We start from the raw sequence: 27,687 nt of genomic DNA, 5'->3' as shown, positions 1-27,687 counted from the left end.
TCATCCGGCAGAGAGGTGATGAAGGTATACTTTAGTGTATCATCACCATCATGTCCTCCAATGACATAGTAGAGCTTGGACATAGCTGAATAGTGTTTTTCCAGATCCTTCATCTTGAATGAACAGCATTTTCGATCAAAGAACTCTTATTTCTGTTGTCTTATGACAAGGTCATAACTCCCAAGGAACTGGTTATGGATGATCGTTACTGCTGCTGATGGAGTCGGCAGAGTGACAAATTGAAGCCTAGTGTATTCAGGCTGAGACTGAAACCAATCTCTTAAGCTTCCCAGAACTCAGGACAAATTCAAGGACCTTTTTGAGTGTGGCCCCTTCAAGGGTCATCTGAAGATCAATCCATGCCAAGAATTCTGAAAGCTTATCCTTCCATTTTGATGGTGGCAAGTCATCAAAAGTGAACCAAGGTCCTGTGCCAGCTGGTTTTGACCTTGGGTTTGGAGCTCCAGTGGGAGCAAAGAACGACTGAGCATCCTCATCTTCAGGTTCCACTATTTCTGGACTGGGATCAGTAGCAGAAGTGTTCATGAGAATCTCAGTGATGTCCGCCATCTCTGAATTATCTGAAGAGGATTCTGAATCATACGGACTGATGAGATATTGTTCTGGAAATTTGTCTTTAGAGGCTAGAGGAGGAGAGGTTTTCTTTTGTTGGGTTTCTGAGTGTTTTGGGTAAAGGTGAGAGAATGTACCAAAGGGTTGATAAAGGACTTCATTTGGTTGTTCTGGTTGTGAAAGAAAAGGGAAAGAAGAAAAGTACGAAGGAGCAATAGCCGAAGAGGTTGAAGCTGCTGATATGAAAGTTGGAATCGCAGCAGACTGGTTTTTCCGGAGATCATTTTCAATTTGATCTATCTGCTTCTTCAGCCGGGAAATCTCCTTTTGCTTTTGCAGAAAAGAGGGGGTGATCGGCTGAGGTATCCGGAGTTCTTCGTCCAAAGCTTGATACTTTGCTGTCAGGGATGAGTACAGTTGTAGGACTTCTTGTGAAAAAGTATCTAGCTTGTGATCTATGTTTTGAACCAAGTGTAGTGCTTGATCCAATTTTCCATCTATCTTCTTCAAATAAGTGTTTTGGACAATAGAATTAGATGTTTGCCAGTTGAGTACTTCATAATATACAATATTAAAAGGGACAATAATTTTATTTAAGTGGTATTTATGGAACATTTTTATGTTTATTAAATTTATTATTATTTAAATTTTATACTCCATAAGTTTTTGAATTAAAAAATATAATATTTAACGTTTAATTTAAAAATATTTATAATTAAAATAATAGCTAGATTTAGCTCATTTTTAATAAAATTCTACATATATAATTATTTTAATTAATAAAATTTTATTCTTAAAATTAAAGATATATTTAAAGCCAAAATAGCAACTACAATATGCACAATACACGAGTAACTACCAGTTATATAATAATACTATTATATAAAACACGAAATTTATGAAAAAAGAATACAGTAAATTTTTATCTTTACCACAACACAAAGCTCAATTAAGAATTTAACAATATCGATCAATAGAAAGTTAGTAATTATGGAACAATTAGCGGATTGGTTACTTAAAACTGCAGCCATTTATAATAAAAGAAATATAATAGCACATAGCACATAGTAACTTTACCTCACCTCTCTCCCTATAATAAATAAAAACCAACTTTCTTGAATATAGAGAGTTTGTTTTCAAATGGGAAAAGTAAAGCAATGATCAAAAAAGAACAATTAAAAGAAAATATTTTTATGCATAAAAGATCTATTCACATGATCGTTCGGTAACATCTGTTTATCTTTTTAGGACTGAGATTTCAGAGTCGCCTTCTTGTTGCTCCCTCTTCTTTCTCTCTCTACCCACCAAACTTTGTTATATTTTTTCTAAATAAAAAATTAAAACTTTGACAGGCCAAGAATATTTAGTACTGTACTTCATAGTTAGTGCCGCGATACCATATTGATCTTGTTGTTCTTTTTCAGTTTTGTTATTCTGGGTTTTCTTTATTTGTATCAAGATCTTGTTTTCTTCACCTGTTCACATAAGAAGTGTCACAAAAATACTACCTTTTTATTTATTTCTTGATCTTGAATTTTGATTGTCACGTTTTGAGATTGTTTTGATCAATTTTGAGTCTTACCCAGCAAACCCTTTTGGATTTTGAGTTAGAAAGTCGAGTTCTTGCATCATGATTTGCACTATTAAGCAATCTGTTGTAACACCAACGATCAATGGATCTGATGCAATTTTTCGTAGAAAAGTTCAACCACCAACAAGAGGATCTTTGTTTTTGCCATCACTTTCAATTCAAAAGAGCCAAAGATCACTTCTTTCATTGTCAAAACCTTTACATGTCTCTTCAATTGAATCATCTTTTGCAGTTCCTTCAAAGGAATCATCATTGATCACATGCAAAGCTTATGAGGCAGATAGATCACAGCCAATAGACACGACGGAGGGGAAATCAGAAGCTGCAAGGAAGGTTAAAATTGGGATTTATTTTGCAACATGGTGGGCTTTGAATGTTGTGTTTAATATTTATAACAAGAAGGTTTTGAATGCATTTCCGTATCCCTGGTTGACCTCTACGCTTTCACTTGCTTGTGGATCTCTTATAATGTTGATTTCATGGGCTACAAGAATTGCTGAGGCACCTAAGACTGATTTTGAGTTTTGGAAGACACTGTTACCTGTAAGTAGATTTGTTGGGTTTTTGTTTGGTTTTGTAGAAAAGGATATTGGAAAATGATGTTTTTGTTTTTCATTGGCATCATAAATTTGTTTTAGTTTTTATAATTCTCAGTTCAGAAAATTACCCTTTGTTTGGTTGCATAGCAAAAGTAGTGAAAATGAGCGAAAGAAAAAATGATAGTCTGCAGTTTGTGTTTTATATTAGTTTGGTTTTATGTATATAAATTTGTTACTTAAATTACCCTGTGGTCATTTACTGAGAAAAATACTTGATTTTTATGTTCTAACTTTACTCGTTTCATATGAATTGCTATTGTACTTAATCTAAATTAGATTCATTTTTTTATTTCTGTTTTCTTTTGATTTCTAGAGTTTCAAATTATAAAAATTTGATCTAAAAATTGTTGATTTCTTTGGCATTTCCCGACCCCTTCTGTCCAAAAGAGGAAAAAAATTGGGTTTTGACCATTATTATCAGAGATATGTTGTCAAGTACTGTTTTTTAGTGTGCTCTAACCCTTTCTTCCTAAGGTTGCTGTGGCACATACAATTGGGCATGTAGCTGCAACAGTAAGCATGTCAAAGGTTGCAGTTTCATTTACCCATATCATTAAGAGTGGTGAACCCGCTTTCAGTGTCTTGGTTTCAAGGTTCCTGTTGGGTGAAACCTTCCCTCCTGGTGTCTACTTGTCTCTTCTTCCAATTATTGGTGGTTGTGCACTTGCTGCTGTTACTGAGCTCAACTTCAACATGATTGGTAAAGTTATACATTTTTTCCCCTTTTTCTTCCTGAATTTGGATTTATTCAGAGCATGATGTGTATCTTTTGTTTGGAATTTTTTATTACTTGTGTTTGTTTCTATAAGAAATCATGAGAATTTTGATCCTGCCATCTTACTTGAGAAAAGCGAGACCAAATGGTTAAAACTGATATTTTTGTTTTGAACCAACAATGCACTGTGTTTGCTCTTCTGATCTTACTCAACTCAATGTTTCATTATCAGCTTGCTTGTTTCTTTATACCTTTTTTCTTAAAGCTTGTTGTTACTTTTTAGATAATCACATGACATCAATTTGATATATTCAGGTTTTTCTGTCATTAAAGGAAATTTTTTGGGTTGAAATTTATTAGCTTATTCTGTGAGGTTTGTTCGGAGTCATGAACTTGGTAGGTTGGTTGTTGGCTGTCTGTTTCAGGTTTTATGGGAGCCATGATCTCCAACTTGGCATTTGTTTTTCGGAACATATTTTCAAAGAGGGGCATGAAGGGGAAATCTGTCAGCGGGATGAACTACTATGCTTGCCTCTCTATTTTGTCTCTTTTAATTCTCACACCTTTTGCTATTGCTGTGGAGGGACCGCAGCTGTGGGCAGCAGGATGGAAAACTGCTGTCTCTCAGATTGGACCGCATTTTGTATGGTAACTTCTCGTCAACTACAAACTCCGGTTTATTGGCAGTACCTAATATTTGTGCATATGGATTTGTTTTGACATGGTAAAAATGTAAAACGAACAACATCAAGTATTTAATGGATTTTGTTTGATTAATCTTAGCTAAGAAGTGATATAAAGTCAAATGCAGTCTCAAAAATTATAATCTCTTGATGAGATTGTTCATAATAGTTTGAATATTCTAACAGTATTCTGTCTGAAAAACATGCATTTTTTTGGTAGATTGTGAATAATTTTATTTAAAATTTCCATCTTATTTTCTCATATCCAAGTAGTTTTTCTCCATGTGCACAAGCAATAAAACAAACCATGCTGGTTACAGAAATCAAAGACAAGTTGAAGAATTGTTCTCTTTGGATTTTCAGAGTTTTGAAATTTGCAACATGAATATTGAAAATGAGTCTGGTTTTCATGTAGTCTTCCTTGTCTAATTCGTTGTTGTCATATGACTACTGCTTCTGAAACACGTTTTACTGCTTCTGTTTTATATTATTTGAAAATCACTCTGATGTAATGTTTTGTGTTCCTTTTGCCGAATTTTTCCAATCTTTTCCTATTCTTTCACTAAAAATATAATGTATAGCTGTCATTTTCTATCTCTTACTGAACATATATGGGCGGCTGTTATTGTGTTTAATAGGTGGGTGGCAGCCCAAAGTGTGTTCTATCATCTGTACAACCAAGTGTCATACATGTCCTTGGATGAGATCTCTCCCTTGACATTTAGCATTGGGAACACCATGAAACGAATATCTGTTATAGTCTCCTCCATTATCATTTTCCACACGCCCGTCCAACCAGTCAATGCTCTTGGAGCTGCTATCGCAATCCTCGGGACCTTCTTATATTCACAGGTATTTGGTTGTTTCCTTTTTATGAATATAGTTTGATGCTTCATTTATGTCACTATCTTTAGAAAGGTCAGAATTTCCTTGAGCCAAATTCTGCATCCTCCAGTATACAGTATACAGATAACTTTTGTTTCTATGTACTCCTGTATTATTGTCTATATGTTAAAGATGTCGAGAGAAACAAATAGGCTTTTTTCTTTATCAGTATAAATAAGTAAATAGATAAATCAAAGCTTTCAGCTGCAAAAACATAGGTCCATATCAAAGTATTTGGATAGTAGACCTTTTATTGTTTGTATTTTTCAGAAATTCTCGTGGTTCAGTTAAAGAGTACAAGGCATGCATCTTAAATTTTTCTTGACCTACATTTGGCTGTTGTAGTGTTTGAATGCTCAACTGCGGTTAGTGAAACCATAGAAATGGCTGATAAATGTCGATGAGGATAGTATCATATTTTCTTAAAGAATGGATACTCATGGAGCATGTTAAAAGAGTTGTTAAATTATTGGCATTGATCTTAGCCACCAACCTTAAGTGTTAGGTATCTCTATTGCATACTGTGCTGTTAGCTGTATTTTGATTTTGACCATATGAAATGCTGCCAACCGAACTTCCAGAAGAATCTTATAAAAGAAATTCTCATTGTTTATTCCTTCTGGTGAAGTCAGAATGGTGTCCCTTCTAGGTTTGGTAGTTGACATGGTGAGAATATGCTCTGGTTTCTCCCTTGCACAATTATTTAATGGAAAAATGTATTGATTAAGAAAAAGAAACGTCATAAGCAGGCATGCTTGATTTGCATATTATAATAATTTTCATTTGTCTGTTGCAGGCAAAGCAGTGATAATGATGGGCAATTAAGATATTCATCATGTAACCTAAACGATGATGAGTAGAGAGAATTGTGCGAAGAAGAGGTTCGGCGTAGGGTTGATAATTGCAGTGTTTGAAGATCCACGACTGCTGGTTTTTGGCTGAATGAGCTAGCAGTATCTTTCTTGTAGATAATAATAATAATAATCAATAATGGTGGACATTGCTCTTATACATTAGTTAGGCTGAGGAGAAAATGTTGGAATAAACACTTGGATAAATATGTCATCCAGAGGTTGTCTTTTTTGATAACAAACATGAAATAGTATTTGAGATTGCTATGAATGTTTATTTCCATTTCTTGCCCTAGGAAGAGGTATGCCATCCTCCTATACTTTTGAAATTTGATGATCATACACAAGTGAATACAGAGTGGCTCTTCTTTTGCAGCTTGACAATGTTAAATGGTCTCTTCATGCCACTGAAAGGGCAAATATTATTTCATTCTCACTAAACACAAGAAACACTTGGGAAAGTAAAAGACATGAAGAGGGACCCTATTGTCACCTGTTCCCCACTTCCATCTTCCTTCATAAAACAACAATGACATTATAAATCATTCTGAAGTTCTTATGTCAGATTATCAGAGTTTATATATACATTAATTAGTATATTTAAGAGGAAAATGTTTGTCTCAACAGCAATACTTGGAAACACATTAATTAGTTATCCCTGTCTCTTGACTGCACTTGAAGTTGTTGGCTCTTCATGTGAATAACTAGAAAAGTTGCTTGAATGTGTGGAAAAGCTACTCTCTTTTCCACTAATAAAAAATAAATGGCTTAATTGCCAAAAATAATCATTAACTTCCAACATTTGTTGTTTTGGATCTTGTTTCCTGGTGAACCAAAATTACCCAGTAATTACTTCAATTTCATCTTGGTTAAAACAAAACAAATCCATGGATGTTATAAACCTAAGCAGTCAATTTGGTTTGCCCTTCCCTTCCTCCCACTAGACTCCTGTATTTACACAAAGGGACAAGCAATAACAAATGAAAAGAACTTCATATATCCAAATCAAAATTGGGGCATTTTCCAGTTGGTCCCCACCTGCCTTCTTACCCATTTTGTTCTTATTAGCATCTTTATAATTAGGATAAAGAATATTCCTTTCTTACAATTAAATTATAAGAGGAATTTTTTAAGAATTTTAAAAGTATATAAGAATCTTTCATTAGATTCTAATTGATTAATATTTTATAATTAGTACTTAACATATTAGATATTATGATGGTCAGAGTTTAATGATGACAGTCATAAATATGCTTTCAATTTTTTATTCTTAGTTTTATTATTAATATAATTTTAATATCTTTTATAATTTATTACTTAATTAAATACAATATACTTATAGATCTAGTCATGTAGTTTTCCATTTTTTTTTATGGGGTTTTTTCTTGTACTTTCTTATGAAATCTTTTATTGCTTTATTTTGATTATAATTAAGTTAATACTAGCAATTGATATTTTAAAATAAAATGTTAAACGAGTAAAAATGTAATGTTCAAGTTTGTTTCAGTAGGTCCTCAATGATTTATTTGATTTTAAGTAGTGCTTCAACTTTTATATTTTGTAAGCTTCTGGTCCTAATTGACGGAAACAAATAAAAAAAAAATTAAAAATGGAACGGTCAATTATTTTCCACATTATTCTTTGTCAAAAAACAAATTATCCAGTGTGAGATTTGGGTTTAAATATAAAAAGGAAATCACATACTCTCGATTTCTCAATTCTCTTATCGACCCTAAAATGATGAAGAAGAATGCATCAACTGTTAGCAATGGACAAATCAATTAATTTCTTTTGAAGATAAGCATGATGTGGAATGCTTTTGTGAAGTTGCATGTGAAAAATGCTTCTATCATAATCTGAGAGAAACTCTAGTAAAAAAAAATTGAAACGCGAAAATAATGACTGTAACTTTTTTAGATCGCACAACGAGAGATTCAGCAATCACATCTAATGTTTGATTAATATTTCAAAGAGATTCAAAAATGCTCTAATAAAAAAAAAATACCGTTTAAAATGGCTAATTGAATTTTACTTTCTTGGAAATGGAAAAGGAAATTGAACATGCGAAGGACAATAACAAGAAAAAGGATAAAATTGTTAAGGAATCAAAGAAATAGAATTAGTAAAAAAAAAAACATGTTCTTAGGTTATATTTGTTATGATGTAATAAAGCATGTAATGAAATTGCCATTACATTATATATTTCATTATTTTATTTAATTATTAAATCTTTTTTGATATAATATAATTGTATACACAATGTAATCATCCTTAATTTAATGTAATACTTAATCCACACCGAATCTATGTAATTATGATTACTTACAATATATTTATATTTATTTTTTTATCTTTTATCAATATAATTTAAACATTTCCAACTATTAAATTTTGGTAACCGGATTATGACGGCCAACGGCCAATAAATTTTTTTTAAAAAATAATTTATATTATTTTGAAATAATTTATTTTAATATTTTATTTCTATACTAACTATTATAAATAAATTTAATGTTAAAATAAAATTATAATTAACATTACATTATGTATATTTTCTATGATAAGTAAATATGATAATGAAACAATAAATATATTTTTTTCATTATTAAGTTGATTGTATTATATTCTATTACGCTCTAGCAAACATAACTTTAGGGTTAGAGAAGTATGACAAAAATGCGGCAAGACTATGGTTATTGTAATGAGGTTTACAATGATTTTACACCAGTATAGTCTAAATTTCAGAAGAACATCATTATTCCAATTAGTTGTACGGTACTTCTCTAATCTAGCCACTACCTTTACTAGTAAAAGTTTAGAACTACTTAGATAAAATAATCCAACCGAGGACCTAATAAAATAAACTCGAATAATATAGAATCTAAACATGAATTAGCTATTTTTAGTGTCGAGAGACACGACAAGATTAGACAGCCCTACGTTCTCTCACACAGACCTCATGGGTCTCTGGGTTGGGTCGAACCTGATAGTGTCCCTGCTTTTACATAGATAATTATTAGGCCCATAAATTTGCAATGATAAATTGGAAAGTAATTAACATGTGCGTGGCATGAATGTTCTTATGGAGTTGCATGGCGAAAGATGTTCGTTCATTCAATGGCTGTGATAAACCTTGCAAACAGCAATATGCTCGGTGCCTTGCCTACCATCAACCATCACCCAACTAGAAACTTCCGTCCAGGATAAAGCTAGCAGGAAGAGAACTCTTCTTTCAGTACTGAGAAATATCCTCAGGATCTAATTTTCTTTTGCAACAGTGACAATATACTCTCGCAGCTAGATTGCCATTAATCCCACAGATTTGACAGACATTCTTTCATACCCAAAAAGAAGAAAGGAGAAAGAAATAACCTAAAACTTGCAACATATAACCCGTTTATTTTGAAAAAGAATTTTGCAGCATGGATATTAATATTGCCATTCATCAAAGCTGCAAATATTTGATGGCAGTCTGAACATCCTTATCCCCTCTGCCACTGCAGTTAAGCACAACCTTAGTACCATTGGCAAGAGTTGGGCACAGCTTCTCCAAATACGCCAATGCATGAGATGTCTCCAGAGCAGGGATTATCCCCTCCAATCGTGATAGTCTTTTGAAGGCTGCAAATAGCAATTAACAATTATTATTATTATTGTGAAGATCCAAAGGGCAACAAAAAGCAGCAACTCCAAGACGCAAAAACATTGTTATTATAATCATTATTATTGAGAATTTCAATAAGCTAACAGTGAAACACAACGTTTTTGTTGTGAAGATTGGACAAGATTGACAGCATATTTTGGACTAATATTGTTAGTTTGTTTCCAGAACAGAAGCTGATAGAAGTTTAGGAGTACAATACGTTGGCGACCTACCCAACATTTCACTTAAAGCAGAAAAAGGTGCAATTATGTGAAATAGGTGAATTTGACCTTGGTAGTAGTGCTTTGAGCAAAATAATGAAACAACCACATAAAAGTTTTAGGCAAATATGAGCAGACAATTATAATTTGATGGGAATTAAATGAACCGATCGCAAGGTTGAGAACTTCAAAAAGTAAATGGTACATCTCCATCAAGTATGAAAAACAGTTTCATTGGTATAGATAATCATCAACAAGCACTCACTATAAATAAATATGGAAAATCTATAAAGCAGCAACCAAGAATGGTAAATAAACTTATACACTGAATTCCCATACCTTCCAATGCTTCCTCATCCGTGACACTGTAGTATTCAGCACGTCCTTTGTCTTTCAAAAAACTGTGCTCAGGTCCAACTCCAGGGTAATCCAACCTACAGAAGGAGAATCACAATATGAAATGCAAGAGAAGAATACGATTAAGGGAACCACATCAAAAACCAATTTACATCATCAGTTATAATACTTACCCTGCACTTATAGAATGAGGCTCTATTATTTGTCCATCATCATCTTGTAATAAGTAACTCATAGCTCCATGCAAGACCCCAACTTCTCCTTTGGTCAAAGTAGCAGCATGCTTGCCGCTATCCAAACCTAAACCTGCAGCCTCCACACCAATCAATCTAACATCCTTGTCATTGACAAAATCATCAAAAAGTCCCATGGCATTGGATCCTCCACCAACACATGCCACAAGTACATCTGGCTTCCCACCCCATTTTTCCATTGCTTGCCTTCTTGTTTCTGTGCCAATAATCCTATGGAACTCCCGAACCATCATGGGATAAGGATGCGGCCCAGCTACAGATCCCAAAATATAATGGGTTGTCTCCACGTTAGTTACCCAATCCCGTATAGCTTCTGATGTAGCATCCTTCAGAGTGGCTGTCCCAGAATGAACTGCTCTGACCTCAGCACCAAGAAGGCGCATCCTGAAAACATTAAGTGCCTGTCTTTCCATATCTTGAGCACCCATATAGATAATGCACTGCAGACCAAATCTTGCACACACTGTAGCAGTTGCAACTCCATGCTGACCAGCTCCAGTTTCTGCGATTATGCGCTCCTTCCCCAAACGCTTAGCAAGCAAAACTTGGCCAATGGCATTATTGATCTTGTGAGCACCTGTGTGGTTTAGATCTTCCCTCTTGAGATAAATGTGTGGTCCTTCACCATTAGGACGTCCATAATGCTCCGTCAGCCGCTCAGCAAAATAAAGAGGAGTTTCCCTACCAACATAGTCTTTCAAAATCCCATCTAATTCTTTCTGCAAGAAAAATATTTATTTCAGATAGGAAACAACAATAACCTATCAGAGAACTTCCGATCAATAAATCATAATAAATTCGCCAAGAAAAATTTAAAATTCCAACTCTGCACTAAATATCTATCAGGGAGATAAGAGAAAAGGAAACATTCTGATTACAGAAGCTATTCCTTTAGTTGTGTTCAGGCAAAATGTGAATCATACAGTGGTTAAATAAAGCAACCAGATATAATACACATTCAATAACCAACAAAACCAAAATGTACAAAACAGAATAGCAGCAATTAATTATCTATCTATGAAGCAAAGAAGCCCCATCCTGCTCTCATTTGAAATGCTCCTAAAAACCAATAAACTTTCACAAGACAACAGGGAAAATCAAACGCAGATGTAGTAAGTCAAATTCAATCACACGCCTCAATCTATGATAGAAGCAAAAAAAAGATACCCAGATGGAACCAACATTCAAAAGCCCATAAACCAAAACCAAACTGCACAATATAAAACATAGCAGCAATGGCGAAGCAGAGCAATATTGTCTTGGTCTCCTGTTAAAAGCTTCTCAACGCAACAAACTTTGATAGCAACAATCAAAACAGTGATTCCCAGACGGGAACAAAAATCTCAAAAACCATAAAAAAAAGGTTAACAAAATTGCAGGATATAAAGCTTCAAAAGAGCAATAAAATTTAAGAGAATCAAAGAAGAAAGCAATCAGCTTTGATAAAATCAAAAACATTTCAATCAACATAAAATGAGAACAGGAAATAGCCAATAGAAATCAAAAACCAATAAAACTTAATAATAGAACCCAAAACCAAATTCCACAATACAAAAGATTCTAGAAAGCAATAAATATTAATAGAATCAAAAGAAGCAACAGAATTTGATAAATTAAACATCAATTCAATCAACATACAAGATAAACCCACATTTAAAAAATTGAAAAAAAAAATTGCAAATACAAAAGCAAAACAAGCACCTGAAAGTCCAGGTCATCCTTGAGAGAATGAAAGGCAGATTCAAGCTCAGAAAGAGCATACATTAAAGTTTCAGGCACATATTTGCCACCAAATTGCCCAAAACGTCCAAAAGAATCAGGACGTTGCCATAAAGCAGGGTCAGACCCTTCTTTCTCCTCCTCCATTTTCACAGCTGATGCCTCTCTAGTCAAAGTGCAAGATACAGACAATCCACTACTTGAAGGGCAAGTCTTTGTAAATTTTTTCAACTTGAAGGGCAATTGAGAGAAAGAATATAGTTTAGAGATTGATGAAGAAGAAATGTGAGCTTTGTAATAAGAATTTGGGGGTATTGTGGTGGTAGAAGAAGCAGCCATTAGGGATTGTGGTTTTGTTTTGTTTTATTTTTTTATGAAACAGAGCTTCAATTCTTTTTATTTATGAGTCCGAATCTGTGACTTTATAGTTACCATTTTTGCACCGTCACGTGAGTTTTAGACACGTTTTTTCTTAATATGCTTTTTATTTGCCTTCAGATTTTATTTTTCACATTTTATGGATCTTCTAATCTCTCTCTCTCTCTCTCTCTCTCTCTCTGTGTATATAATTTATTAAATTTCATACTTTATTTTATTAAAAATAACAAATGTATGCTATGTGCTTCCTTCGTCCACGTCAAAAACTTGTTAATGTCAATCGTTTTTCACAAGTATTAGAGCCTATAAAATCCCTGAAAAGAGTTTTTTTGGTACCTTTTTGCTTTTGTGAAAATATTTTTTTTTATAAGACTTAAAAAAATTTCTCTAAATTTTTCTTTATGTGGGGAAAGATTTTATAGAATTACATTCAAACTGGTTACAAAAGCTATATATATATATATATATATATCGTCGACAAAAAAATTTATTAAATTTCATATCTTAATTTTATTAAAAGTAACAAGTGTATGCTATGTACTTTTTTCATCCACATCAAAAACTTGTTGCTATTAATCGTCTCCTATTAGTATTAGAACCTACAGATTTCCAGAGAAGAGAGTTTTTTTTGACACCTTTTTGCTTTTGTGAAAATATTTTTTCTTATAAAGTTTAAGAAAATTTTATCTATATTTTTCTTTACATATGGGGGAAGATTTTATGGGATTACACTCAAACTGGTTACAAAAAGTATATATATATTTAGATTTAAAATTTTTTAATATGTGTATTTAAATTTTTGACACGTCAATTTTTATTTTAATATATATATATATATATATATATATATTAAATTTTAAATTTAAATATAATTTATAATTTTTATTAATTTATTAATTAATAAATTACATTTCTAATTAAACATTCATTCTAAATTTTAAGAAATAATATACTACTAAAAATTTATTTTATGATTGGATAATAATTATTTTTTAATTAAATAATGACTAATTTTCTATTATTTAATGATTATTCTAAAAGATAGCATATTAGTTATATTTTGATATTATATTGACTAATAAATTAATTTCTAATTAGATAATAATTCAAAATATAAAATATTATATTTTTAATATTATATTTACTAATAAATTAATTTTTAACTATATAATAATTTTTAATTTTAAGAAATTAGTAATATCAATTATATTAATAGTATTAATTTATTTAATCTTGAAGTTAATAAATAAATATTTTAAAAATAATTTATTGATAATATTTCAATTAAAAATAAATATTAAAAATGAATATTTTATTAATAACAAAAATTAAATTAAAATAAAGATATTTAAAAATAATTAGTTTACTATTATTTTTAAAATTATTATAAATTAATATTAAATATTTGATTAATTGTGTTTATAAATTTAATTTTATAATTAAAATAACTATAATGGTCGTGCAACGAACGAGTAGACGATTTTTTACTTATATTATTTCTCAAAAAGAAAAATCAATAACATAATATTAATATGTTCTAATTAATATTTTTATTTATAATATTTATTTATTTATTAATAAATGGTGAAAATAATTTATTATAATATAGTTTATATCAATAGATTTCCAATGAACGAGAGCAATAAAAATAATTAGTAATATGTATTTACTAAACTATATTTATCTAAAGAAATAAATTATATTATCGTTAATAATTAGCTAGTAATAAGTATTGGGTTGCTTTAATTTTTTAATTTTTATATTAATTAAATTAGTTATTAAATTTCTATTTATTTAATTAATTAAAATAATTAATAGATTAACTATTATTTCAGTATAAGTGAAAATATAAAAGATAAGAGAAAAATAAATAACTGACTAATTAATTATTAAAATATAAATTTTTAATAAAATTTTAATAATTTTAGTTGGTTAATCAAATTGATAGTTTTTAATAACTAAAAAGTAATAATTTTAGAAAATATAATCTTATGCTAATTAATTTAATATTTAATATTTCAATCGACTCTCAATTTTCTTTTCATAGTTGACTATCGTGCTTGACTTTGAGTTTATTCATTTATTTGGAGTCAGGCCAAACACGTCGTAATGCAGATAATCATAGCTAAAAAAAGGAAAATGAAGTGACAGTATGGTATCAAATGAGTTGCCAATATATCTCACTAAAAAATAATAATAACCTAATTAGTGACTATTTGTCAGGTAATTATTTCTTAAAAAAGAATTATCAGGTAATTATTACATAGTAACCTATTTAGATTCTTTTCCCTCTATTCCATAATTCATTCACAAATGAATATCATTATTGAAATACTTGCCAATTCAAAGGGGAATAAAATAGGAATAAAAATTCACTTTACTTAAAAAAGAATAAATAGTAGGTGGGATAATAATTTATTATTGTTTTAGCTCGCTAAATTTAAAATTCTCTCATTTATTTTTAAAATAATTTCACTCTGACATTAATTTATAATTTTTTTATTTTCTAAAATATAAAATAAATTATAAAATTTATATATTTAGCCTTTCTTTCTTTTTTCTCTAATTTTTTGTTTAGTTATATATTAATTATTAAAGTCTAATAATTGTAAGTTAGATAATAGAAGATAATCATTATTTAAATTTATTATAAAAATAATAAATAAATAATAATATTGATAAATTGCAAATTTAAACTCAAAATTTCTATTTCTCATTCGATTTATTTCTATTTACTATTTTTCATTGATTGTTTGATTTATTATACTTTTAATTATAATTTTTATTTAAATATATATTTTTATTTATATAATAAAATAATAATTTATTCATATATATTTATTAATTTTAAATATTAAAAATATATTAATATATATAATATCATTTTATTTATTATTGTGGAGTCCATCAAAGAATGAAAATGGGTAAAGATTGGATTTTTATGTGGTCTAGAGTCCAAACATCTTTTTCATGCACCGCCTACCCCACCTATCCTACCAATAAAAGGCAGTACTGGCTAAACTGGGATTAAAAACATTGATTTTTTTGGACTTTTTAAAACTTTAATGGAACTCTTTTTTTATTTGTATCTCTTTAATACTAAGCTTAATTTTAAAATTTTAGTCTAATAATTTATTTATTTTATTTATTTGAATTTGATCTACAACTCTATAAATTCCATCATTTATTTGAAAATATTAATCATACTTATTGTCGACTATTTTAATGTATCAAAATTGCAATCAAAAGAATATAAAATGAAGTGCTATAGAATTCATTTATTATTATTTAAATAAAATTATAGTAAAAATTCGAAATTGTTAATTGAAAGGATTGATTTTCTAGATTTATATAGAAATTTAAATAATAATTTTTGTATCTATAAAATTAAATAAATAAATTTTACTGAATTTCTTAAAATATTATTTATGTTATGAATCGACCGCCAATATAAAACTTGTACACTATTACCCTAATAATTGATACTTATTTTTCAACTAAGATGGTAGAGTTTGATACACATCTTTTTTTTTTCTCAAAATAGTGCAAGTTTGTCCCATCAGTTACGGGATGAATTGATTTCAAGGCTAATCCTACCTTTTCACCAAACTCAATTTATCGCCACGATTTGTAGGCCAGCATAAAAATTATGTTTTTTATATTGTATATATATACTAAATTAATAGATAATAAATATATATTTATTTTTAAATAATAAAATATATATTAAAATATAAAATCTGTTGTATTAATTATAATGTATAATGTATATGCAAGAATCTCTTTTTAGAAATGCTATACTATTTTTTTAAAATAAAATTTAATTTAGCTAAAATAAATTTTTTGACTTTTTAAAAATATTTTAGTCCAAAATTTAGTGTTTTTAATTCATTTAAACTCTTCTGGAGCGTGAGTTTCACATACTATGTTAACGAATAAAAGTTATTATTCTTAATATAATAACCCTAATCTCTCCTTTTCTCTTTTTCCGTCTCTCATTCTTTCTTTACTAATCTATTCTCTTTTCTTTTCCTAAAATAATAAAAGAAAACATAAGGGTTTAGTTGATATTCTAGAATGATCTACGACGTTAACTCTTCTCTCTTCCGTTTCATTCCTCAGCCAAAAGAGTGGCTCCTCTGATAAGAGGAAAATGGAGGAACAGAAGCCAAAGTAACAGAGACCCAAAGCGAACGAGAATAAGCCTGTTATGACAGAGTAAAGCTGTTATGATGTAGTGATAGCTGCCATGTCCACCAAGATCTACAATGGGTTAGAATGGATGCTAGATGGTTCAAAAGTGCTATTATCAGATGTTGGGGTGGTTGTCATCCTGTTGGACTTTATGGACATTCAACAACATAAATTTTTTTTAAAAAAAGGGACTACTACAAATTAATTTGAAATTTTTTAAAATTTAATGAATCTCTTTTTTATTTAAATCTCTTGAATACTAAACTTAATTTTAAAACTTTAAAAGTAATTATTTCTTTATATTATTTATTTGAATTTGATCTTCATTTCTATAAATTCAGTTATTTATTATTGATTATTTTAATGTATCAAAAGTGCAATCAAAAGAATATAAAATAAAGCGCTATAGTTTTAAATGATTATTATTATTATTATAGTAAAATAATATTAAAAAATTCGAAATTATTAATTGAAACAATTTATTTTCAATATTTATAACATAATTTTGTCTTTATAGGATAAATAAATATATTTTACTTAATTTCTTAAAATATCAGTTATATCATGAAAGGACCACCAGCATAAAACTTGTCCAAAGCCTCTGCCCTAATAATTGATACTTATTTGTCACATCTTTTTTTCTAAAAAGTAGTGCAACTTCGGTAATAAATAAAGGAAGCAAGAAAAAACAAAAAGAGCATCTCAAAATGTAACTTATATAACAACTCAGCAATTAGTAACCATTGGTCTCAAAGAATCTTTTAAATCACTCACTGTCTTTATAGATAAAATAAAAATATTTTTTTAATATTTTTATTTAGTTAAATTATTTTTTATATTAATAAATATATCATTTTTAGAGATATGAAACGCCTAAACACATTCAAATTTGATTTATTTATTTATACTTAGTTTCTAGTTTCTTCTTTTTATGGAATTAGAACTATTTAAATATATAATTTATAAAAAATATACATATATAAAATTATTAATAATTATATTATTAAATTTTTAAAAATTATTTTTATCAATTTATAATTATTATTTTCTAATAGATATAGTCGAGCTTTTATATCAATTTTTTTTATTATATAATTGAACGTTGTAAAAATAAATTTAAGATATGTATATATCTATTTTTAAAATTTAAAATTATTAAATAAACTGGTATTTGCAAAAATTTAAAATTGTTTATTTAATCGGTGACTGGAACACACCCAACCACAATTCAAGTTAGCTTTGACATCTGACGCCGATGAAATGCCAAATTAGTTCCTCCAAACTGCAGTTAACTATATTAGAATTTAATAACGCAAATCAATTTGGCATTTACCAAAACGTACATAAAACGGCATACAGATTTTAAAATAATATTGTAAATTACTTAAAAATTAATTTTCTCTTAATAATAATTTCTTTGAAATGCACTTACTAAATTATGATTTAAGTAAAACAATTTTCCTATAAGAATAGTTCCTCCTCATTGGCCGCGGAAGTAGACGTGTACTAATTTAATTATTTTTTAATAGAAAATAATTTTAAAATTAAGGGAATTTATCTGTTACATATGCAATTATTTGTAGTAGATTAAATAATTTTATTTAGATTGTTCCTTAAGTGCCGACGTGCCCCATTATTAGTATTATCATTTTGCTATGTAATATGTCATGGACAAAATATTTTGAAAAAAGATGTATGCTCATAAATATAAGCAATAAATATTTTAAACAAATTATATTATTGATAACGTTATATTATTAGATTTAAATTACTTATAAAATATTTTCTTATGGTCGTAAATATAAACAATAAATATTTTAAATAAATTTATATTGTTGATACATTATATTATTAGATTTGAATTACTCTATTCAATATATATAGTGCTATTTTATTTCATCTGCAGCATTGTGCAAATGACGTATCTAATATATATAGCCTTTGCAAGCATATGTATTCAAGTTTTCTTTTTCTAAAGATTTAAAAAAAAAAATGGTTGCAAATATCTATTTTTCTTGAAAAATATATAAATTAAAGATTTATGGTTTTTGATCCCTTTTATACTAATTATAAAAACTCCAATTATTAAAAAATTCTTAACCTAAGAGATTTTTTTAATAATTCTACTTAATTTTTTCAATTTTTCATAATTAAATTCAAATTTTTAACTTTTTAAAAGTACTCTTTAGTACAAGAGTAGCATTAATTCAATAAAATGATGATATTTAACCCATTCTTACATATTAGTCTCATTTTTAAGATTAACAAAACAGTTAAAAAATCAATAAAATAGTTAATTCTTAGAATAAAAATGATAAATAAATAATAAAATAAAGTGTTATCATTTCATTAGATAAGTCTTTTGATAATATGGTGGACTAAGAATCTAATAGGCTAATACATATTTATGCTCATGAATTTATATTAATTAGTCAATTTAATACTTCAACTTTCGGTTTGACTCAACAAATACTTGATTTTTATTTTTTTAATATTTAAATATTTTAAAATTTTAATTTAATTTAATATACACCTGAATTTTATTTTTTTGATTATTTTTAAACAGCTATATGCAATACACGTAGATGTGTTGAATGAAGACACGTATCAAAATGTATTAAAGTATTGTAAAAAAAGTAATTTCAGATATTTATTAAATTATATAAAAGATTTAGAGTACTAAAATGACTAAATGATTAAAGTTTAAAGAGATAGATATGCATTTCACCAATATAATAATTTCTTCTTTTCCTCTCTCAATTCTCCGTCTTCTTCGGCCATTGATGGTGTCGATTAAGCTAAACCGTGAAGAAGCCCCAATGGAGAAGCTACCCTATTTTATGAAATGTTATGCATTTTGGCAGTCAGCTATTCGTCTGTAAACAACCTCCCCCACTAACGCAAAAATATTTGGAATAAAATCCAATTTGACTTAAGTTCAATTTAACTCTTTTTTAAATTTGTAGATATTTTAGCCTAAATCTTTATATATTTAGTTCAAATTAGCCTTATTTTTTTTATAAAAATGAAAGAATGAGATACTCCCTAAAAAGGAGTGGATAGAATAAAAAATTAAAAAATTAATTTTTTATACTAAATCATTTAAATTAAAAATATATATATTAATATTTAAATAACACACAATAAAAATTAATATTACTATAGTGTTCTTACTATTTTTTCTTAATAATGATAGTGAAAGAGACAGTTACAATAGTAATGGTGCCGATGCGGTAGAGATGAGAGCTGTTTTAGCGAGAATATTGGTAGTAATAGTTATTCATTGCTTAATTACATTAATTGTACTAAAATTATAAAATAGTTTTTAAATGATATTATAATATTATAATTAAATTTTATTTTCGAGAGAGAGTGATGATCACTCTTTTATTTTTTTTTCAAAATAGAATTAATTTGAGTCAAATATACAACTGTTGGGCTAAAAAGTTCATTAATTTAGAAAATATAAAATTGAGCTTGTGTGATAAGATTAGTGGCAAAATTGCACTATATTTCAAAATATTTTGACAATAAGTTCTTCTTGAGTTGTTTAGATAATTAAGTTAAGGAACATAAAGCATGTATAGATTCTGGTATTTTATCTGTGACAATCAATGGACCACCAAGGGATTATAGCATTCCAGAAACGTGAACAACCAAAATCTTTACATCAATGCTAGTCTGGTTTCTGCGTTTAACACAGGAAAGCTTCCTGAGATACATTTATGAAAAGAATTGGCATACTTTGTTTTATGAATGAACTTAGACATGTTCTCTTATGCTGTCCAAGTAGAGAAATATTAGGAATAGCTCTACATCTGATTGCTTTCGCTATAATGATTTAAGATTCATTTGTAGTTATCTGCTTTTTTTATGTATGGTCCTTGGCAACCACTCTTTGCTTGATACAATTATGAGTGGATTAGGGGCTAGGTCATGAATCACCGAGGGATGCCTAGTACATTATGCCTTCCTAGTCTCCCTAGAAGTTATTACCATTAAATATTTAACTGTTTCATTCATTTAGAATCTATAGAGCACAGATTTGGACTCAGACTCAGACACGGGACACAATTTAAAAAAATTTAGGATGTAGTATAAGTGTCGTATCAGTATCGGTGTTGTGTCTGATGCGTGTACGATACGAACACTTCATTCTATTAGAAGTGTCAGTACTTCTTAGTTTAGGATTATATGCTTAAGGGCTACACGGATAATATATTTTTTTATTAGAAATGTCGGTGCTGATATTTGCTTGGGGGCTACACGAACAACATGTTTTGGTAGGTTGGATTACATCTAAGGCGTGGTGATCTAAGTGTTAAAAGAAAGAGTAACTCAAAAAGATAACGTAAGAATTAAGTTTCTTTGCATTTGTATGTATTTCTTTTTTCTGTCTTCAAATTTTATATCTGCTGCTGACTAATTTACAACAGGCAAACAGTAAGGGGACCCGTAGTAGTAATGTGATGAAGGCACTATACTTCCAGTTCACAGTTGGACTTTAGCGGTTGTCTGCCGTTACATGGATTGGTTATTGGGATATGGAAATTTGACAACACCCCATTTGCTTAGCAGTGTCAATGATCCAGTTTGGGTGAAGACAATGGCCAATCTTGCTGCATTTCTGCAATCAGTCATTGCTTTACATGTACTTCATAATCACTGATTAAAGCTCCTGATAATCTTTTTATCGTTTTCGAATTTTTAGAACTTGCTTGCCGAAATGGTTCACTCCTTTGCACTAAGAGCTGGCTACTTAACTATCAACACACTTGTGTCAGCTCTTCTGCCCTTTGTAGGAGATTTTGAAAGCCTAACAGGAGCGATCAGTACCTTCCCTCTCACATTTATTCTTGGTAACCACATGTACTTGAGGGCAAAGAATAAAAAATTTACCAATTCGCAAAAGCTTTGGCATTGGCTCAACATTTGTCGATCGCAGCAGCAATTGCAGCTTTGAGGCTAATCGCTGTAGATTTCAAGATATACCATTTCTTTCTGCAGATTTATGATGATGATTGATGAGAGATTCAATTAAAATGACCCATTTCGCAGATACGTATTCCTGATTGTTGAATGACATTTAGATTTCATTTTGAGTTTGGCTTTAGTTTGCAAAATAAATAAAAAAGTTTCTTTGTCAATCAGTTTCTTTACCTGTGAAGTTTCATCCAAAGCAAGTGTTCTTTGCAATAACTGGCTGTAGTACTTGATTGTTATCCTGGAGATTGCATTATTTAGGTTTCTAATATCAATTTATCACATACCAAAGATGTCTTTTATTTCTTTTAAGAAAAAAAGAAGAAAGAAAGAAAAAAAAACACCTTACAGGATTAATACAATGTTCTAAATTGTGAAGTCTGGATCAGCTGCAAAGATCATAGCTTAAAGCATAATAAAGTCAATGTATCATCAGTAGGAAGTGAAGATAAACCTCGCTTCGAAAAAAATTAGTCATTGAAAAAAGAAATTACATTTGCACCAATTAATAATGGAATGAATTCAGGGTAATGACCTAGCAATAAAATGTCATATACAAGGTCACTTTCCAGAACTTCTGACAGAAGATTACAAGTATCAGGTTAAGAAACTTTTCCAAAATACACGAAATTTTTGTCCGCAGACCTATATCATTTTTCCAAAGCTAGGAGTACAACCTTAAATACAACAATATATTGGAACTAAGTTTTTCTTTAATTTTGAACATGGTTCTGCCCTTCCAAAATTTGCAGACTCCTTTTCATCTGGTGCAACTATATGCTGCAACCAGTCAAAACAATTGATTGATCACACCAACAAATTCTTTTTTTAACAGAAAAAGAAATACACATTCATAAAATTTAATATATAGTAAAAAAAAGGGAAGAGGAAACTTCTAAGAAAAACAAAATTATATAAGCTAAGGAAACACATCCGTCTGCAATACACATCATCTGCCCTTTAGATTAAAAGGAAAAGTAGACAATCTATTCTATGTTTGAAGCAAAGGCAATCCAAGATTGGCCAGTGCAGTCTGGACAAAGGAATACCATGGGCTTCATCATTTAACTTTATCGGGGAATGAAGGATATAGACATAACATTCAGTCACTTTCTGGGCAGCTTTATCATACATGATTATTGATGTCATATTTTCCTTTAGTTGCCAGGTTCCGTCTTTACATCTTAGCTGATGGTATATTTTCTTCTTACCTAATTAGTTTTATGAAAAGGATCTTTCAAGTGATAATTCATTTGCAATTCCTTGTACACCATTGCCCATCATCCTTATTGCAGACAGACGCACAAGCATAAGCATAAACTAAAAAAGCACAAGCACCCTACCTCTAGATTCTTAATTTGGATGTTTGAGGGGGCAGACCTGGGAAAGAGGGGCACAAAGAAGATTTCATGTCATTCAATAACATAATTTAAACTTTGTTCCACATAAAACTATAAATAGAAAGGCTGGCCTATTGCATAGTTGAAACATGATAAAATCTGCATATTATAGAGGCCTCCAATTCCATTCCCATATTCTCGATATTTTTTTGTGCAGCTAGATTGCATTTCACAATTAACAGAAACTACCCTTTCTTCTACTATGAGATCCTTGTCAATCAACAGTGAGTCAGAAACTAATTGAGAGGACTCTGTTTCTATCCATGTTTTAACATGTTAGATTTAGCAAACGAGTCTCACAAATGGGAATGACAAACCTAGACCCTATTTTTATTCGTCTAGCAATTTACAAAATTCCATTCACAGATCATAAGCAATAATTGGGGATATATAAATATAAGGGAGCGTTCATATGGTACCTTGGTGGAATCATCCAGACACTAGCTTTACAACAATGCAAATGGCATTGAGTATCATAAGGGGAACTCTCATGTACTGGGTTGCATAAATTAGCCCTATAAGCTGCCCCTTGAAGGACTTTGTCCGACCTCCTGAAAACTCTAGAAGCTCCATCCTCTTGGTGCAAGGAACCGGTCTTCATTTAATATTGCTAGTGCATTTGCAAGAAGAAGAAAGCCCTCCAATAATGTCCACAAACCCATGGTCCCTGTCCATTAGAGAACTCATTAATTAGTCATTTATAGCCTTCAGAAAAAAATATGAGAACATGATTTTCTTTCTCCATAATCTACATGCAAAAGAAAACAGTTCAAACAATACAGATTTTCAAGCACATATTCATCTAATACAGTAGCATATACTGGGATAACCAAAGCTTTTCTTCTACTACATTCTGTACTGCTTTATGAAATGATTTTGCAGGAGAATGAAAATTCATACCTGACTTTAGTAAAGACTAGTTTTGCAGTATCAAGGATGATTAGCAAAACAATGATAGAACCATTCTGATTAATGAAATCCAAGAAAACAATAGAGTCATTTCACCTTTCTGGCAATTTACAACCAATCAAAGAAATTTTACTTTGGGAGATTTCCAATTATATCACAAAACATAGGCCATGGGCATGTTGCGTAAGCAAACACAAACAATATTCTCTATAGAGAACAAAAGCCATAATAGGTGCTTGTTACATATAAGATCTTTCCCATGCATATGGAAAATGAATCATTTAGCTATATTGCATCCTTCTAATCAACAAATCTTACATTTGTTGTAGCAATCTTTTCCTTTTGCTTTGATCTGTAAACAGCCCATCATAAGAAATGTATTTCACTTAGCATCCAAACTGTCTAAACATTATATCATTAACAAAACTTAGGCTTGGACATTAACTGGGATGAAATATCAAACCACCAAGAACTCCATTTTGCTCTATTCAAAAAAAAAAAAAAAGAACTCCATTTTTTGTTTTCTAAAATACACATAAAAGAAAAGGTCAATAACCAGCACATGAAAATTAAAGATTAGCTAAAAAATATGAATGAATCGCTTAAATGAAAGGTAACCCATTTCAGATCATATACACTGATAAACTACATAGAATTTTAAGCATAACTTGAGAAAATTACCCAACAACTGAAATATATGCAATAGAAAGTTGGTGATATTTGAATCGAAGAAACTTTTCCATAACTGAATCGAGTGGTGAGAATGGTAAATTTAAAGCCTTTCTTTAAAGCAAACTGTAAGGATTAAAAAGGCGTGTCCTTGGCACAATAGTGAGCAGTTTGATTATGAATATCCGAGTTTGGTATAAATCCGGTAACACACAAAAACAGAAAAATAAGATAATATATGTTTTCAGAAATTAATTTGATATGTAGAAGAATAATTTTTTGCATATAATATTTTATTATTTAAGAGTAATATTGTTTACTATTAAGTGAAAAGAATATAATATATTTGCTATTTGGCCAACTGCATTTGTAACCATCTGAACTTTTGTGAATTAGTCACTTGGCCACTAACCTTTTTTTGTCCTTCCAACTACTCTAACGGGTCATTTCTTATCATATTAATCCTTTTATACAGTCATGTAATGAGGGGTGCAAAGGAGCCAAACCTAGCCGAGCCCAGCTTTTCAATGTTCAAGCTTGGCTCGTAAAAAATTTGCTGAGCTTTTAAAACTAAGCTTGGCTAATTTCAATTTTAATATGTTTAAGCTCGATTTGTAATTAGCTTGATATTATATATAAACGAATTAAATTCGAGCTCGGTTCATTATTAGCTCTGTATTTTATGTAAACGAGCTAAACTCGAGCTCGACTCGTATACAAGCTCATTAAGCAAGCTCGAGCTTACCAAATATGTAGCTATAAATCTTACAATTATAAATAAACTAAACACAAAAGCAAAATGTGCATCTAAATTCCAAAACCTAAACAATTAAACCAAATTCTTGATAGAAAAAAAAGAATTCAACAAACGCCATGGTAGTAAATTAGAAAACAACATTAGCTCTAACAACTACTTTCTTAGAAAATCTTGTCTCAATCTAGTTCCTCTTATAGTAAAAAAAAAATGATTAAAAGAAAATGAAATGATGACTCCAATTCACTGGCAAAAAATTATATTCAACTATACACTGTCAGAACATGTACTCTGAATTGTCTCACTTGAAATAAAAGGCCTGAAACTTTTGAACATTTTACTTGCCTTTAAAATGGGCTTTCGTCTTCATAGAGGAAACTTTTGGTCATCTAATCATCATTTATCACCTAAAGTCCAGCCCTTATAATTTGTCCTCAATCTACTTTTTTCAAAACCTCAAATTTGACTGAAGTTGCAATTTCCATTATGCTGGCAGATATATAGAATTCAACAACAGGGACTTCTATAAAACCATGCTTTACAATTCATTATAATAAAATATGTTGCAATCATTTGGGCTATCCCATAGCAGAAATCAAATTTCTGTCCTTCTACAATCACCATTATTTTTTTCTTTTTTTTATTTCTAACCTAATGAAGCAATGTTTAATAGTATAGCAGCATGACAAGACTAAAGCTTGAAATCATTAAACAAAAAAAATTACAATTATTTATAGCATAATAAATAAATATTCATCAACTGGTTTAACAAATATTCAAGTCGAGACATTAAATTTTTGCATCACTCTCAGATGAACTACGCAGTAAACCATATTGCAGCCATACTATTGCATGTGATTAGAATTACAAGGCTTCTAACCACGAAACTTGAACTTCCGACCTTACCTTGAATTTTAGGTGGCAAACAAATTACACGCCTCTAGTCTCTTGCTTCCACCAACAACTCAAATCCTCCCCTATACTGCATTTGTCAGAGAAAGTGTTAAAATCATTCAGCTTGCTCAAATTTACATAGAGAAAACAAAGCAAAAGAAAAATGATGATTGTATCAGCAACTTAACCAAGAAAAATTAAGAAATCCATGGAATGCACAAAGAAAAATAGAACAACTACGAGAACAAGGAAGCACAAAAAAACCTTACCAGAGACTGCTGCAACTGGGTTTAATTGGCGGCAGAGGGATGGACAATGAAGTTGTGAAAAAAAAGAAAAAAGGGAAAATGAAGAGCGTGGCAAAAAGAGGACAAAATAACTAACGAAGTAATAACATAATTTTAGGAAGTAGTTACTTAAAGCCAATATCAAGACGACGTAGTTTTATGTCCTCTTCTTTTTCTTTTCTCAATTAAATTATTAACTTTTATAAAACGTTCAATTAAATTTCTATTCTTTTTTTTATCAATTAAATCCATTAACTTTTATAAAATGTTAATTAATCCCTAATACTAATAATGTCTAAAATACCGTTAAGTTTAAGGGTCCCATTATTCTGAAAGCACGTATAATAATCACTTTAAATATTTTAAAGTCACTCCTATATCATGTAAGGGAAAGAAAGTCACTTCTTCCTCTTTATTTAATTTACATCATAGCTCATACAACTGTAAAACCTCCTTCTAGGATTGTCTCTCTTCATGAAATGTACATTTTTGTGGTTTTATTACAAAAATATTAGAAATGATAAAATGTAATCTAACTCAATAACTTGCACTCACCCTCTACTTACAAATGAGCATATGATGAAAAAGATGAAAATGTTGCTGTCATTCTAGGTGAGGAAAGAAATTATTATTTTTATTTGTAAATTGGGATTTATAGATTTAATTATATAAAAATAAAAAAAGAAGATGTGGCTTTCTTTCACTCACGTGATATAGGCATGACTTTAAAATATTCAGAGCGATTATTATTCACGCTCTCTAAATAATGGAACCTTTACACTTAATGGAATTTTGGATGTTGTTAACATTATGAATTAATTAGACCTTTTATAAAAGTTAATGGGTTTAATTAAACCAAAAAATATGATGGAAACTTAGTTGAATATTTTATAAAAATTAATAGGTTTAATTGAACCAAAAAGAAATAAAAATTAAATTAAACTTTTGTAATAAGTTGAAGAGCATTTTTATACCATTTACCAAATTAATACTATTACACACGAAAACTACATAATATCACTATGAAATTCTGTAGTTTTGTTAAGTATATTTATTTTTTTATTTATTCATTAGTTTTTTTACTTTTATTCTATTTAAATTATTTTATAATAGAAAACAAATTGGTGG

At 29.6% G+C, this 27,687-nt stretch overlaps 3 protein-coding genes and 2 pseudogenes across 4 annotated transcripts; 3 read left to right on the top strand and 2 right to left on the bottom strand.

The window, feature by feature from the left end:
* Positions 1-1,692: 1,692 nt before the first annotated feature.
* On the top strand, positions 1,693-6,272 carry LOC8260817 (glucose-6-phosphate/phosphate translocator 1, chloroplastic). 2 transcript variants are annotated; one of them, XM_002522962.4, is made up of 5 exons: positions 1,696-2,707; positions 3,238-3,463; positions 3,904-4,126; positions 4,800-5,013; positions 5,843-6,272. In XM_002522962.4, the coding sequence occupies exons 1-5, from the start codon at positions 2,204-2,206 to the stop codon at positions 5,852-5,854; spliced, it is 1,179 nt and encodes a 392-aa protein (XP_002523008.1). In that variant the 5' UTR covers positions 1,696-2,203; the 3' UTR covers positions 5,855-6,272. The 2 variants fall into 2 exon arrangements, with proteins under 2 accessions (XP_015577142.1, XP_002523008.1); XM_015721656.3 differs by lacking the exon at positions 5,843-6,272 and having other exon boundaries at positions 1,693-2,707; positions 4,800-5,064.
* Positions 6,273-8,990: 2,718 nt separating this feature from the next.
* On the bottom strand, positions 8,991-12,500 carry LOC8260816 (tryptophan synthase beta chain 1). Its single transcript, XM_048378976.1, has 4 exons — positions 12,074-12,500; positions 10,292-11,091; positions 10,101-10,195; positions 8,991-9,518 (listed from the first exon to the last, which is right to left on the bottom strand). The coding sequence occupies exons 1-4, from the start codon at positions 12,428-12,430 to the stop codon at positions 9,343-9,345; spliced, it is 1,428 nt and encodes a 475-aa protein (XP_048234933.1). The 5' UTR covers positions 12,431-12,500; the 3' UTR covers positions 8,991-9,342.
* A 4,046-nt stretch (positions 12,501-16,546) lies between these two features.
* Positions 16,547-16,704, top strand: LOC107261556 (annotated as a pseudogene).
* A 2,742-nt stretch (positions 16,705-19,446) lies between these two features.
* On the top strand, positions 19,447-21,688 carry LOC125371168 (annotated as a pseudogene).
* Positions 21,689-22,212: 524 nt separating this feature from the next.
* On the bottom strand, positions 22,213-26,797 carry LOC125371080 (immediate early response 3-interacting protein 1-like). The gene is given in 5 exon segments (XM_048378979.1): positions 22,213-22,426; positions 23,466-23,594; positions 23,597-23,713; positions 26,285-26,360; positions 26,542-26,797. Coding segments are annotated over 2 exon segments (231 nt in total). The 5' UTR covers positions 23,709-23,713; positions 26,285-26,360; positions 26,542-26,797; the 3' UTR covers positions 22,213-22,426; positions 23,466-23,475.
* Positions 26,798-27,687: the final 890 nt, after the last annotated feature.

The sequence above is a fragment of the Ricinus communis genome, chromosome 9 (genome assembly GCF_019578655.1).
Source record: "Ricinus communis isolate WT05 ecotype wild-type chromosome 9, ASM1957865v1, whole genome shotgun sequence".
In the NCBI taxonomy this organism is placed as follows: Eukaryota; Viridiplantae; Streptophyta; class Magnoliopsida; order Malpighiales; family Euphorbiaceae; genus Ricinus; species Ricinus communis.
This window is presented reverse-complemented; position numbering and strand designations above follow the sequence as displayed.

Bases quoted from the DNA above. Each gene is read 5' to 3' on its own strand.
- LOC8260817 (XM_015721656.3), top strand. From the start codon at position 2,204: ATGATTTGCACTATTAAGCAATCTGTTGTAACACCAACGATCAATGGA. The intron at 2,708-3,237 runs GTAAGTAGATTT...TTTCTTCCTAAG, and splicing joins TTTGGAAGACACTGTTACCT to GTTGCTGTGGCACATACAAT. The intron at 3,464-3,903 runs GTAAAGTTATAC...TGTCTGTTTCAG, and splicing joins GCTCAACTTCAACATGATTG to GTTTTATGGGAGCCATGATC.
- LOC8260816 (XM_048378976.1), bottom strand. From the start codon at position 12,430: ATGGCTGCTTCTTCTACCACCACAATACCCCCAAATTCTTATTACAAA. The intron at 11,092-12,073 runs GTGCTTGTTTTG...TTTTTCTTGCAG, and splicing joins AGGATGACCTGGACTTTCAG to AAAGAATTAGATGGGATTTT. The intron at 9,519-10,100 runs GTATGGGAATTC...TGCTATTTGCAG, and splicing joins GGATGAGGAAGCATTGGAAG to CCTTCAAAAGACTATCACGA.